This window comes from Scyliorhinus canicula, chromosome 2 (assembly GCF_902713615.1).
Source record: "Scyliorhinus canicula chromosome 2, sScyCan1.1, whole genome shotgun sequence".
NCBI lineage: Eukaryota > Metazoa > Chordata > Chondrichthyes > Carcharhiniformes > Scyliorhinidae > Scyliorhinus > Scyliorhinus canicula.
This window is the reverse complement of record NC_052147.1, coordinates 53,569,621-53,582,212: the sequence shown is the minus strand read 5'-3', so window position 1 is coordinate 53,582,212 and position 12,592 is coordinate 53,569,621. Positions and strand designations below refer to the sequence as shown.

The 12,592-nt window shown below is 44.0% G+C and overlaps 1 protein-coding gene across 3 annotated transcripts in view; it reads left to right on the top strand.

Annotated features, from left to right (window-relative positions):
* The window catches only part of map4k5 (mitogen-activated protein kinase kinase kinase kinase 5), a 238,025-nt gene that overhangs the window by 129,592 nt on the left and 95,841 nt on the right, over nt 1–12,592 (top strand). For all 3 annotated transcript variants that reach the window (XM_038778355.1, XM_038778345.1, XM_038778366.1), the window contains exons 8-10: nt 729–801; nt 3,578–3,709; nt 6,809–6,871. In XM_038778355.1, the coding sequence (XP_038634283.1) occupies nt 729–801; nt 3,578–3,709; nt 6,809–6,871 (268 nt within the window). The remainder of the gene's footprint in view (nt 1–728; nt 802–3,577; nt 3,710–6,808; nt 6,872–12,592) is intronic.

The following is a 12,592-nucleotide window of genomic DNA, read 5'->3' as shown; positions in this document are numbered from 1 at the left end:
ACTGCAGCTTCTGGCATCTTTGTGTGCGTAGTTAAATGTGGAAATCTGGAATTTGTCATCAGTGATGTCTTGCTGTTCCACAGGGTGTGCTGTTGCACATGTTACAGAAGAAAACAATGCAATTGCTGGTTCAGCATGAACAATAACTATGTATACACTATCTTGCTGTAGAAAAAATGTTGAGCCTTATTGAATGAGGTATATGTCACTGTGTTTTACAGCGCTAAATCGTCAGTACTGCTAAACAACCACTCTTGCCATGAAAAAAGTGTGGTGTCCCATTCCCTTGATTTAACACTTAAAAATTGCAAATTTAAAAATAATTTTAATGCTTGTTCTGGCATTTCAGCTGCTTCTTCAACCCTGTGCCCACTTTCCAGTCTTTAATTCCCTTTCTGTGCCATGACTCTGCCTTTTACTTTTTTGCTGTTTGTGAGAATTCAATCTGATTACCTTATCAAACTGTTTTTCCTGTTTTGGACACTGTAGATACTTGATTGCCACCAAATTCAAATGACATCAGAATAAAGAAAATATATTTTTAGAGCTGTTTAATCTCTGTGGGGATGTGTTTCAGAGGTCAATGGTGGGCACTCATCTCTTTACCACTGACCTGAAAATCCAGGCCATTAATTTGACTTGGTCAGTCACTGTAAATCAATGGCCCTGATCAATATTTATTGGAAAGCAGCAAGTTGAAGTTGATGTGCTTTGATTTTACATTTCAGCTGACTTTGGTGTTGCAGCAAAAATAACTGCTACTATCGCCAAAAGGAAGTCCTTCATTGGAACCCCATACTGGTAATAAAATAATTTGTACCTAATGTTTATGTGCATATCTAAAGTCAATGGACCCAGTCTGTCACTGTATGTTGTAGAAATAAAGATGGTGAGGATGTACAACAAATCCAAAAGTTAGGTGGTTGAATGATATTAATCCCTTAGTGTGTTTGAACTCCAGTTGCAAATAATTTGAACTGTATTAAAAGTAAAGTTGCAATAATCCCAGATGACATAGGCTGCTGTCCTCTTTGAGAGGGGTTGGGGGGCTGACTGGTGGTGATTTAACCTGAGGATCACCACAACTCCGGCGAGGGGCAAGGTTGAGAAGGTGGGGTCTTCATGAATAATCTCAGCCAGTACGGGAGTGGCCTTACCATGAACCAGTCCTTCAGCCAACTGTGCTAAACATAATCTTCTACACATAATCCACCTTAATAGAAAGACATTACCTTGAACTGTATTGTGATATTTAAGTTATAGGATAATTTATGGCACAGAAGGGGGGGGGGGGGGGGGGCGGGGGTTGCGGGGGGCTTTCAACCCATCAACCCAACTCTGGTTCCATGGAGTAGTCCACCCAGTCCTGCTTCCCCGCTTGATCCCCAAAGTTGCAAGTTTGTTTCCTTCAAGTGCCCATCCAATTTCCTTTTGAAATCATTGATTGTTTGGTTCCACTACCCTCATAGACAATGAGATCCAGGTCATTTCCACTCTCTGCGTAAACCCAACCCCCCTCATCTCTCTCCTCAAAACCATGTATCCCTTCATACTTGTGCCATCAGTTAATAAACTGGTCAGAATCTTGCACATGTTGATCAAATCTCCACTCCAAAGAGAACCACTCCAACCTAACCTAACTTAACTAATCCCTGAAACCAATCGGGTAAGTTTCCCCTCGCCCTCTCTAGCAACAACATATCCTTCCGAAAATATGGTGACCAGAGCTGGTTGCATTAATATAGCTGGGGACTAACCAAAGGTTCATGCTTTGTTTGGCCCCTTGTTACACACTGTAACCAATCACTGTTTGTCGATGTACCATTTGTCAGTGTTCTCTATTGATTATTCTTTTTGTCTACTATGTACTTACTGTGTACGTTCCCTCGGCCGCAGACAAATACTTTTCACTGTACTTCGGTACATGTGACAATAAATCAAATCAAAATCAAATCAAAGGTTTATGCATAACTTCCCTACTTTTGTATCCCTCTGTCACAATTTATGAAACCCAAGATCCCATAGTCTTTGTTAACCACTCTCACTATGTTCTGCCACCTTAAAAGATTGATGCACTTGCACCGTCACATACTCCTGTTCCTGTGCACTCTGGCAAAGAGAATAGCTCCCGATACACTTAATAACACAATTCTACAAAGTGCATCACCCCACACTTCTGCGTATTAAATCCCAACTGCCATTTGTCTGCCCATTCTGCTCACCTATCTCTGTCCTGTTGGAGACAATTCATCTCACCCTCTGTTTTTGGTATTACAGCAAATTTTGAAATTTTGTTCCATATTTCAATATCCAAGGCATTTATTTATAGCAAAAAGAGCATTGACCCTTTGGGAACACCACTGACTAACAACCTGCAATCCAAAGAAAAAAAAATTTTGTGTTGTCTGTCTGTAAGCCAGGTTTTATCCAATTAGACATTGATCCTCTTACTCCATAGGACTTCCATTTTAAAAAAATCACCTTTTTTGTGGTAACTTGTCAAACTTTCTTTTAAAATTCATATTGACAACATTTCTGTTCATCAAAAATTGAGTTTGATTAGTCAGGCACAATCTTCTTTTTACAAATCCGTTGCATACTTCTGACTTCTAATAAATCAATTACTGCATCGCTGTGTTCTCTTGGAAGTTTACCTTTTCAGAAATGTTTGTTCACGAAGTATATGGAACTAAATTGGCGTATTTAAAATACTACATCACTTGTACCGCAGTCATGGATATTTGTGCACAACAAAGTCATTCCAAGGGAAAATTTATGAATCATGAATATTAAACTTAATTTACAGTTTCGACCAAAGTTTAAACCTTTGTCCAATATTTAAAATTGATCCAGCCTAACAAATTAGCAGATTAAATTGATCATGTGTAGAATTTCTCCTTAACCTACAGTCAATGTACAAAAGCGCACAAATGAGACTATAAATATTGTATTTGTGGAATTCCTCAAACATGTTTTGTTGGAAAAGATCCTGCACAATACATATTGGACGGTTAAAATCATTAGCAAGGTTCAATTTACATTTATCAACTGATGAGCTATCCAACGATAATGTACTCTGAATAAATCAGGTTAATGTTCGTGACTTAGTTGAACATCAGTTATTTTATGTTGCATTTTTGAGGATCCATAAACTAAATTTCACAACCGACTAATTTGCAATAGTTGTGCTATTCGCAGAGATTTATTTGTTTATTTATTTTTATAAATTTAGAGCACCCAATTCATTTTTTCCAATTAAGGGGCAATTTAGCATGGCCAATCTACCTACCCTGTACATCTTTGGGTTGTGGGGGCGAAATCCACGCAAACACGGGGAGAATGTGCAAACTGCACACGGACAGTGACCCAGAACCGGGATTGAGCCTGGGACCATGGCGCCGTGAGTCCGCAGTGCTAACCATTGCGCCACCGTGCTGCCCTCAGAGCTAATTTATTGATAGCATGTACATTTCTATAAATATATTTAAAATAACCTTGTAACCGACTCTCAACTAGTAAATTATTTATGTCGTTGAAATCTGTTTTTTGAGTCTAAGAGCCATATTTGCTTTTATAGGATGGCTCCAGAAGTTGCTGCAGTAGAAAAGAATGGTGGATACAACCAACTCTGTGACATCTGGGCAGTTGGAATTACTGCAATTGAATTGGCGGAACTGCAGCCTCCAATGTTTGATTTGCACCCCATGAGGTATTTTAATTTTCAGATTGCTGATAGCTCTAAGGAAATGACAAGACCCTTGAGCTGGTGAAGTTTGTTTTTTAAAATTTTCACATCTTGCATTGTGGTCCTGAAACAAACCTAACAAAACTATTCTGACAGGAACTATCCAGTTGCCATAATGCACGTAAAAGTCTAGAAGAAAAATATTGGGGTTTTTCAGCAGAAAAGCATGGAAATATCACTTGTTGCATTTGCCCTTTCTCAGAACCATGATATGGTTTCTTTGTTCCCACCTTCTGCCTCATCAGCCTCCATATTGAATAGATCATCCTCTGCCATTTCTGGCACTTCCAGGATGAGATCACCACCAGAATATCTTCCCCTTCCCTCGCCTTTCAACTGTCTGAAAGGGTCATTCCTTCTGACATCCAAATCCATTCTTCTATTCCCCAACAGATGGTCTCCCTTCCCACTGCACCTTTCATTGCAAGTGCAGGAAATGTAACTTTTGCCCTTTCACCTTTTTTATCCTTAAGGGCCCAAACATTCCTCACAGTTAAAATCACAATTAATGTTTATTGCTTATAATTTAGCATGCTGGACTCATCAATTACGATGCAGTCTCATCTATATTAGAAATACCAAACATAGGTTGTATTTGCTTTGAGCATCTTGGGTTCAATACGCTTCCAGTTGCTTTTTTAATTTAAATCTCTGCCCCACTCCCCATTCTGACACTTCTGTCTCCTGCATCCGTCACTGTTCCAGTGAAGTTCAGTGGAAGTTTCAGGAACAGCACGTCTTGAATTAGGCGTTTTAATTTCCAGTCATAATCACTGCTCCCATTTGTTCAGACAGATTCTGGTCATGATTCTACTTTTGCCACCTACAGCTCCTCTGGATTCATCTTTGTTTGTTTGCCTAATCCATTGCCATCCCCTTTGCCTTGCACCATCATCCCATTTGTCATTTGTTCATCTGCTGAAATCCTCATACATACCTTCATTACTTCTAAACTCAATTATTCCAGTGCACTCATGTCTGGTGTCTCAAATTTGACTGTAAACTTGAGGTCATCCAAAACTCTGCTGCCTCTGTCTTAGGGCAAGTCCTGTTTCATTATCCCCTTGGGTTTGCTGAACTACATTGGTCCCCAGTCAAGCAACATTTTGATTTTAAAATTCTCACTCTTTTCAAATCCCTCTATGGCCATGACCTCCCTATCTCTGTAATCTCCAGTCTCACAGCCCTTAGACATCTGGGCTTGTTTAATTCTGTACTTTTTGTATGTCTCCAATTTTAGTTCATTTGCCTAGACCCCAAGCTCTGGGATAACCTCCTGTCTCTCTCTCTCTCTCTGCTTCACTTTCCTCCTTTAAAACTCACTTTAAAATGTACCTCCAACCGAGCTTTGGATCATCTGACCTGATGTCTTTTGTGTCTAGTATCATACTTTGTATGACAATCCTTTTAAATGCAATGGGACATTTTATTATGTTAAAGATGCCATATAAATATAAGTTGTTTAATCAGTTCTGCCGTTTACCCTATTGCTTGATGACCATTGATGATTGGTTGTTGTAAAAACCCATCTGGTCCACTAAATGTCCTTTACGGAAGGAAATCTGTTGTCCTTTCCTGGTCTGGCCTGCATGTGACTCTGGACCCACAGAAATGTGGTTGACTCTTAACTGGCCCCCCCTCTCCAAGGGCAGCAATCAGGGATGGGCAATAAATACTGGCACAGCCTGTGACGTCCCCATCCCATGAACACATTTAAAAAGTAATTCTCATGGTGTGAATGCTTGCATGGACTTGTTGGGCCAATAATTATCCTTCAAACAACGTTGATAAAACATCATCTGGTCACTTATCATCTCAACAGTTTGTGTAGACCTTCAGTGAAAATTCGCAACAAATTTCCCTACCGTATAACCATATTTCATTAGCCGTAAAGTGTTTTGGAATGACCCACATTCCGCTATAAATGCAAGTTTGCTTATTCCTTTTATCTCTCTTGGAGCCCTGTAATTTTGGACTTGGATGGAGCATTGAAAAACATGGCCTAAAGTTGAAAAGTAGACTCACAGGCTGTTTTTTAGCCAATCCAGCCCGTGAGTGAAAAGATTGACTTTTATAGTCAAATTTCAACAGTGAATAGTCTTGTTGGTGGATGAATTACCCTTGTTACAGCACCAATGGGATGGGTGCATATATAATTCTTTGCTGAGAGACGAGAGAAATGTCCCAAATTAGTTTTATTTGTAGTTCTGGAATTAATTTGGCAGCTGGAGTCAGGGGCCAAGTAGCAGAATGGATTGAAAGATGGCTACAAAATCAAAAGCACTGGGTAGGAGTTGTGGGAAACTTCTCAGTTGCAACTTGGAAGTGATATCCTGCAGGAATCCCTGTTAGGACCACAGTTGTTCAACGTATAAGTAAATGATTTAGATGCAAAAATTGGAGGTGTATGGTCAAACTTTGTCGATGATACCCAAGTGAGAGATGTAGCTAATAATAGAGATGATGACACCAAAATGCTTGCTGACAATAAATGGCAAATAAAATTCAATATAGCAAATTGAAGTGGTCATTTGGGGGCCACTTATTCCTTCAAAAGTAATGAAACTAATTGATGTAGAAGAGCAAAGGATGTTGTCAAAATTGAGAGGATGCAACTATCTGACAAATTGAACAGGTTGGGACTGTTTTGCTTGAGAAATAGACTAAGACCTGAGAGATGTGGTTCAAATTCAGTTGAGTTCATGTAAAGAAACGGTTTCCACTTAATGGATAACTTCAGAAAAGACAACATAAATAGATCAACAGACAGATGTAATAGAGTGATGAGAATGTGAAACTCTGCCACAAACAGTGTTGAAGAAAATCGCATTTGTGTACTTAAGGAAGGCTTGATGTATTCATGATAGATGAGGAAATTGAGGAATATATGGGGGGGGTGGGGGGGTGGAGTTCATGTACAAATGTTGGATATGCCAGATGGGCTGAATGGCCTGTTTTTTTTTTGTATATTCTGTGGTCAAACATTGCAGCATTCGGTTATCAACTTTGCACCTTGATTTTTTAAATGCATTATATTATTGTGACTCATGTTTCTACTCATAGGGCTTTGTTTTTGATGAGCAAGAGTGGATTTCAACCCCCTAAGCTGAAAGACAAAGTGAAATGGTGAGTACATGTCCCTTTTGTGCCAGCAAATCAGTGCTAAGGAGTGAGTTGCAACTAATCTAAATTTAATTCACACAATAAATACAATGTAGAAGAAGTGGCTGCTTTGGCCCGTAATAATTAGTAACCTTTATTAGTGTTAGTGTCATAAGTAGATTAGCATTAACACTGCAATGAAGTTACTATGAAAATGCCCTAGTCGCCGCACTACGGCGCCTGTTCAGGTATACTGAGGGAGAATTCAGAATGTCCAATTTACCTAACCACGTCTTTTGGGACTTGTGGGAGGAAACCAAAACACCTGGAGGAATCCCACGCAGACATGGGGAGAACGTGCAGACTCTGCACGGTGACCCAAGCTGGGATTCGAACCCGGGTCCCTGGTGCTGTGAAGCAAAAGCGCTAATCATTGTGTTACCGTGCCGCGCAGAGCAATGAAATGAAATGAAAATTGCTTATTGTCACGAGTAGGCTTCAATGAAATTACTGTGAAAAGCCCCTAGTCGCCACATTCCGGCGCCTGTCCCGGGAGGCTGGTACGTGAATCGAACCGTGCTGTTGGCCTGCTTGGTCTGCTTTAAAAGCCAGCGATTTAGCCCAGTGTGCTAAACCAGCCCCACCTTACCTGGTGTGTAGACGAGTTCGAAGTCATATCGGCAGAGACGAAGAAGAATTCGCTGCAGCCAAGGTGTCATTCATTTTAATCCTTCTATATTATGTGGACCAAAGGCCTGTGGTCTGTTTCCACCGTGAACTTTGGCAGGCTGTATACGTAGTCATGAAACTTGACTATTCCTGTCAGGAGACCCAAGCACTCCTTTTCGATCTGGGAATACTGTTTTTTGATCGGAGTCATGGTCCTGGAGGCATATGCCACTGGAGCCCAGGACGAGGAGTCATCTCGCTGGAGGAGCACCGCCCCAATGCTGTCCTGGCTTGCGTCTGTGGATATCTTGGTATCCTTCGTTGGGTCAAAGAATGCCAGTACTGGGGCTGTGGTGAGCTTCGCCTTCAGCTCAAGCCACTCCGCTTGATGTGCGGGAAGCCACTGGAACACTGTCGACTTTTTAACGAGATGCCAGAGAGCCGTGGTGTGGGATGCCATATTGGGAATGAATTTTCCGAAAAAATTTACCATCCCATGGAAACGGAGGACTGCCTTTTTGTCCTCTGGGGTCTCCATGGCATTGATTGCCAGCTCCTTGTCAGCGTCGGGTTGCACACCCTGCTGTGAAATGTGGTCACCCAGAAACTTGATAGCAGACCGACCAAATGAGCATTTGGCCCTGTTGAGCTGGAGGCCATTTTCATGAATCCTCTGGAAAACCTGTTTGAGGCGAGCGATGTGTTACTCCGGCGTCGTGGACCAGATGATCACATCGTCCACATAGACTCGCACCCCCTCAATGCCCTCCATCATTTGCTCCATTATGCGATGAAATACTTTGGAAGCTGAGATGAAATGAAATGAAAATCGCTAAACAGCCCCTTCATCAAAATCGCTTATTGTCACGGGTAGGCTTCAATGAAGCTACTGTGAAAAGCCCTGAGTCGCCACATTCCGGCGCCTGTTCGGGGAGGCTGTTACGGGAATCGAACCGTGCTGCTGGCCTGCCGTGGTCTGCTTTCAAAGCCAGCGATTTAGCCCAGTGTGCTAAACAGCCCCTGGTTACCAAATTATACCAAAAGGCATGCGGTTGTAGCAATATCTGCTGAACGGAGTGTTAAACGTGCACAGCTTCCGACTGGACTCGTCCAGCTGTATCTGCCAGAACCCATGGGAGGCGTCCAGCTTGGTAAAGAATTTGGCATGATTCCATCTCACAGGTTAACTCTTCACGCTTCGGGATCGGGTAGTGCTCTTGCATTATGTTGTGATTCAGGTCTTTGGGATCAAGGTAAATGCGGAGTTCACCCGAGGGTTTCTTGACGCAGACCATGGAGCTCACCCAGTCTGTTGGTTCCGTGACCTTTGAGATGATGCCCTGGCCTTGGAGCTCTCGTAACTGCGTTTTCAGACGATCCTTGAGAGGAGCCGACACCCGGCTTGATGTATGGACGACTGGGGTGGCATTCGGCTTGAGCAATATCTTGTAGCGATATGAGAGCGTGCCCATCCCATCAAACACATTGTGGTATTGCGTGAGAATGTTGTCTATCTCAGCCTAGAGATTCGCATTGGGTTAGGCAGTCGCCCGTGTCGAGGACATGGCATGGATGCGCTGGACCAGATTTAGGAGTTTGAATGCACGAGCACCGAGCAGGGATGCCTTGTCAGGCCGGACAATCTCTAATCTTAACGCTGCCTTGATTGCCTTGTGAGATACACCGACACAATCCACTGGCAGCTATGGCATTGCCATTGTAGTGCAGGCTGGTGGAAGAATGCTAGGTTGGTCTCGGATGCTGTCGAGGTCCGACTGTGATATGAAGTTTGCAAATGTGCCAGTGTCCAATTTAAATCGGATGCGAGACTGGTTGACCAGGATGACAGCACACCACTCGTTGTCAGGATCCACAGTGAGGATTGAAAGGCGGTTTTTTCAGACGCAGTGGAGACCAGCTTGCGTGTGGTGATGATGCCCACCCGATATGGAGACTTGAGGCAGTCAGCATCGGGGTCCGTTGGGCTGTCGGGATCGGAATCCTGCATGCCTTGTTCTATGCAACGGACACTTCTGTGCTGCAGCTGGGATCGCTGACTGTTGCTCGGTGGATCGGACCTGCAGAAGGCCGCGTAATGCCCAGGCTTTCCACACTGTAGACATCGCCTTCCTTTGGCTGGACATTGATGCTTTGAATGGGCGGTGCCACAATTTGGACACGTCATGACGCTGACGTCAGTGCGTTCCTTGCGCCATCGTGCATGCGCAGTGCAGTCGGCCGACGTTCGCACATGCGCATTAGGGACTTCGGTCTCATCGTCCACCTGGTTGTGGCACGCATGCGTAGGGACCCGTGAAAAGCGCGCGAACCGGACACTCTCCTCGATGCTCAGTCCTTGCATTTTTGCGATGGCCTGCACCCTTTCTGCCTCTTGGGAGGCCAGTTTTGCAGTTTCTGCCGCCCTGATGCGGGAGTAACGATTTCTGGCATGCTCATGTACAGCGCACGTTTCGATGGCGACAGAGAGAGTCAACTGTTTAACTTTGAGGAGCTGCTCCCGCAGGGAGTCTGACTGGTCCCTGAAAACGATCTGATCCCGGATCATGGAATCAGCAGTCGAGTCATAATACATGACTGCGCAAGGATGCGGAGATGGGTCAGGGACTGAAAAGGTTCATCCTTACCCTGAAGCCTCTGTTGGAAGATGTACCGTTCAAAGCTCTCATTCACCTAAGTGTCGCAGTGGTTGTCGAATTTCAGCAGAACCGTCTTGAACTTCGTCTTGTCTTCGCCATTGGCAAATGTGAGCGAGTTATAGATGTGGATGGCGGGATCCCCCGCAGTCAACAGGAACAGCGCAATCTTTCTGGCATCTGATGCTGCCTCGAGGTCGGAGGCCTCGATATACAGGAGGAATTTCTGTTTGCAGACTTTCCAGTTGCCGCCGTGGTTGCCAGAGATCTGGAGCTGCGGAGGAGGCTGGATCTTTTCCATGCCGCTGGATGGCTGCTTGCTGGTCGTTCCAGATTCACTCGAGGTAGGTTAGTTAGAATTAATAGCTCCCTGGTACCATGATGTATTAAGTGATTTAGTTGAACGTTGACTGCAACTGGATGCAGTGAAACTAGAAACAGGCTTCCGACACAGGAGATGGTCCAACACTGTTCTATTGAACTTGGTGATTGCTGTGCATAATCTGCTGTGGGTTGACACTCTATTAACCTAACTGATAACCACCTACTGGCTTGACCAGACTAGCTCCCCACCACATGGAGATGATGCTCATTGGCTTGTGCACACTAACTATCTCAGTAGCTGTGTCCTGTGAGAGATGCCTTGTGGGCTTTATAGTGGTGGTGTCCTGTCTGGTGATTGGTTGTTCTGTGTCGTGTGTGTTCATTGGTTATCCTGTGTGTCAGTCACCACCTGTCTGCATCTCATTATATACACGAGTGGATATTATGACAGCAACCACTCCAAAATGTCTTCCGTGACATTTCACTGATTATTAATGTGGGAGCAAATAGAGCTGATTCAAAACGAAACCTGATATCAATACTGCTGTAGAAGTCAGTGACCAAAGAGACTTGTCTAACCATGTGAAAATGGTAACCAACGATGAGAATCCGAATTGGATGTGCATACACTGTCTTAGCATCTCTGCGACTATTCCACTTGTCTCAATATGGTTTGATGGAAGGGAAATCATGTTTTGACAAATCTGTATTTATTGATGGTGTAACTAGTGGATGTAGAATATTTGCATTTTCAAAAGGCATTCTTTTTTTTTAAATATTTTTTATTATCCTCCTTTTTCACATTTTCTCCCAAATTTACAACCAACAATAATCAGTGACAGATGTAATGTCAATCCCCATATCAATAACAACGATCCCATCCTCCCACCAACCCCAGACATTAGCCCGCATGTTAACATAAAGAAATGACAAAAAAGGAATCACCCATAGTCACCATTAACACAGAGTCCCTTGACCCACCCCCACCCCCCGATGTTCAATGTGATCCAATTCAAGAAAGTGCATAATGAATAATGCCCATGAATTGTAGAACCCCTCCGTCCTTTCCCCTCAGTTTAAATTTGACCCTTTCAAGTGTCAAGAATATCAGCAGGTCCCCCCGCCACGCCAGGGCACAAGGTGGAGAGGTTGATCACCACCCTAACAGGATCCGCCTTCGGGCGATGAACAAGGTGAAGGCTACAACATCTGCCTCCGTGCCGGTTTCCAACCCTGGCTGGTCCAACAGCCTGAATATGGCCTCCCTTGGGCCCGGGTCCAGTTTCACGTGCAGTACTTTAGAGATTACTGTAAAAACCTCCTTCCAGTAATTCTCCAGCTTTGAACCGGATCAAAACATATGAATGTGGTTCCCCCGCAACGTTCTCACGCATCTGCGAGCCCCTCAAAGAGCCTGCTCATCCTCGCCCTTGTAAGGTGCGCTCTATACACCACCTACAGCTGTATCAGCCCCTACCTCGCACATGAGGTGGAGGCGTTCACCCTTCGGAGCATGTCACACCAGAACCCCCCCATCATACCCTCTCCCAACTCTTCCTCCCACTTTGCCTTGATTTCAAAAGGCATTCTTGAGGGATGTTGAAGATGGAAAAAATGCAGGCCGAGCCAGTTATGTTCACACCACATGAAATAATAAAAAAACAAAATTAACAAGGTGCTACATGAGGTTGCGCAAAATTAGGGCCCATGGGTGGCATAGTGGCACAGTGGTTAGCACTGCTGCCTCACAGCGCCAAGGACCTGAGTGGCCTTGGGTGACTGTCTGTGTGGAGATTGCACTTTCTCCCCTTTCTGCATTGGTTTCCTCCGGGTGCTTCGGTTTCCTTCCAGTCCAAAGATGTGCAGGTTAGGTGGATTAGCCATGCTAAATTGCCCCTTGGTGTCCAAAAGGTAAGGTGGGGCTACTGGGTGATGGGGGGTAGGGTGGGGGCATGGGCCTAGATAACTCTTTTCAAGGATCGGTGCAGATTCGATGGGCCAAATAGCGGTATTCAGACTGTAGGGATTGTATGATTCTTTGGGATTTGGGGTAATAATATTGGCTGGCAATGGGTTGAAAACCGGTTAATGGACAGAG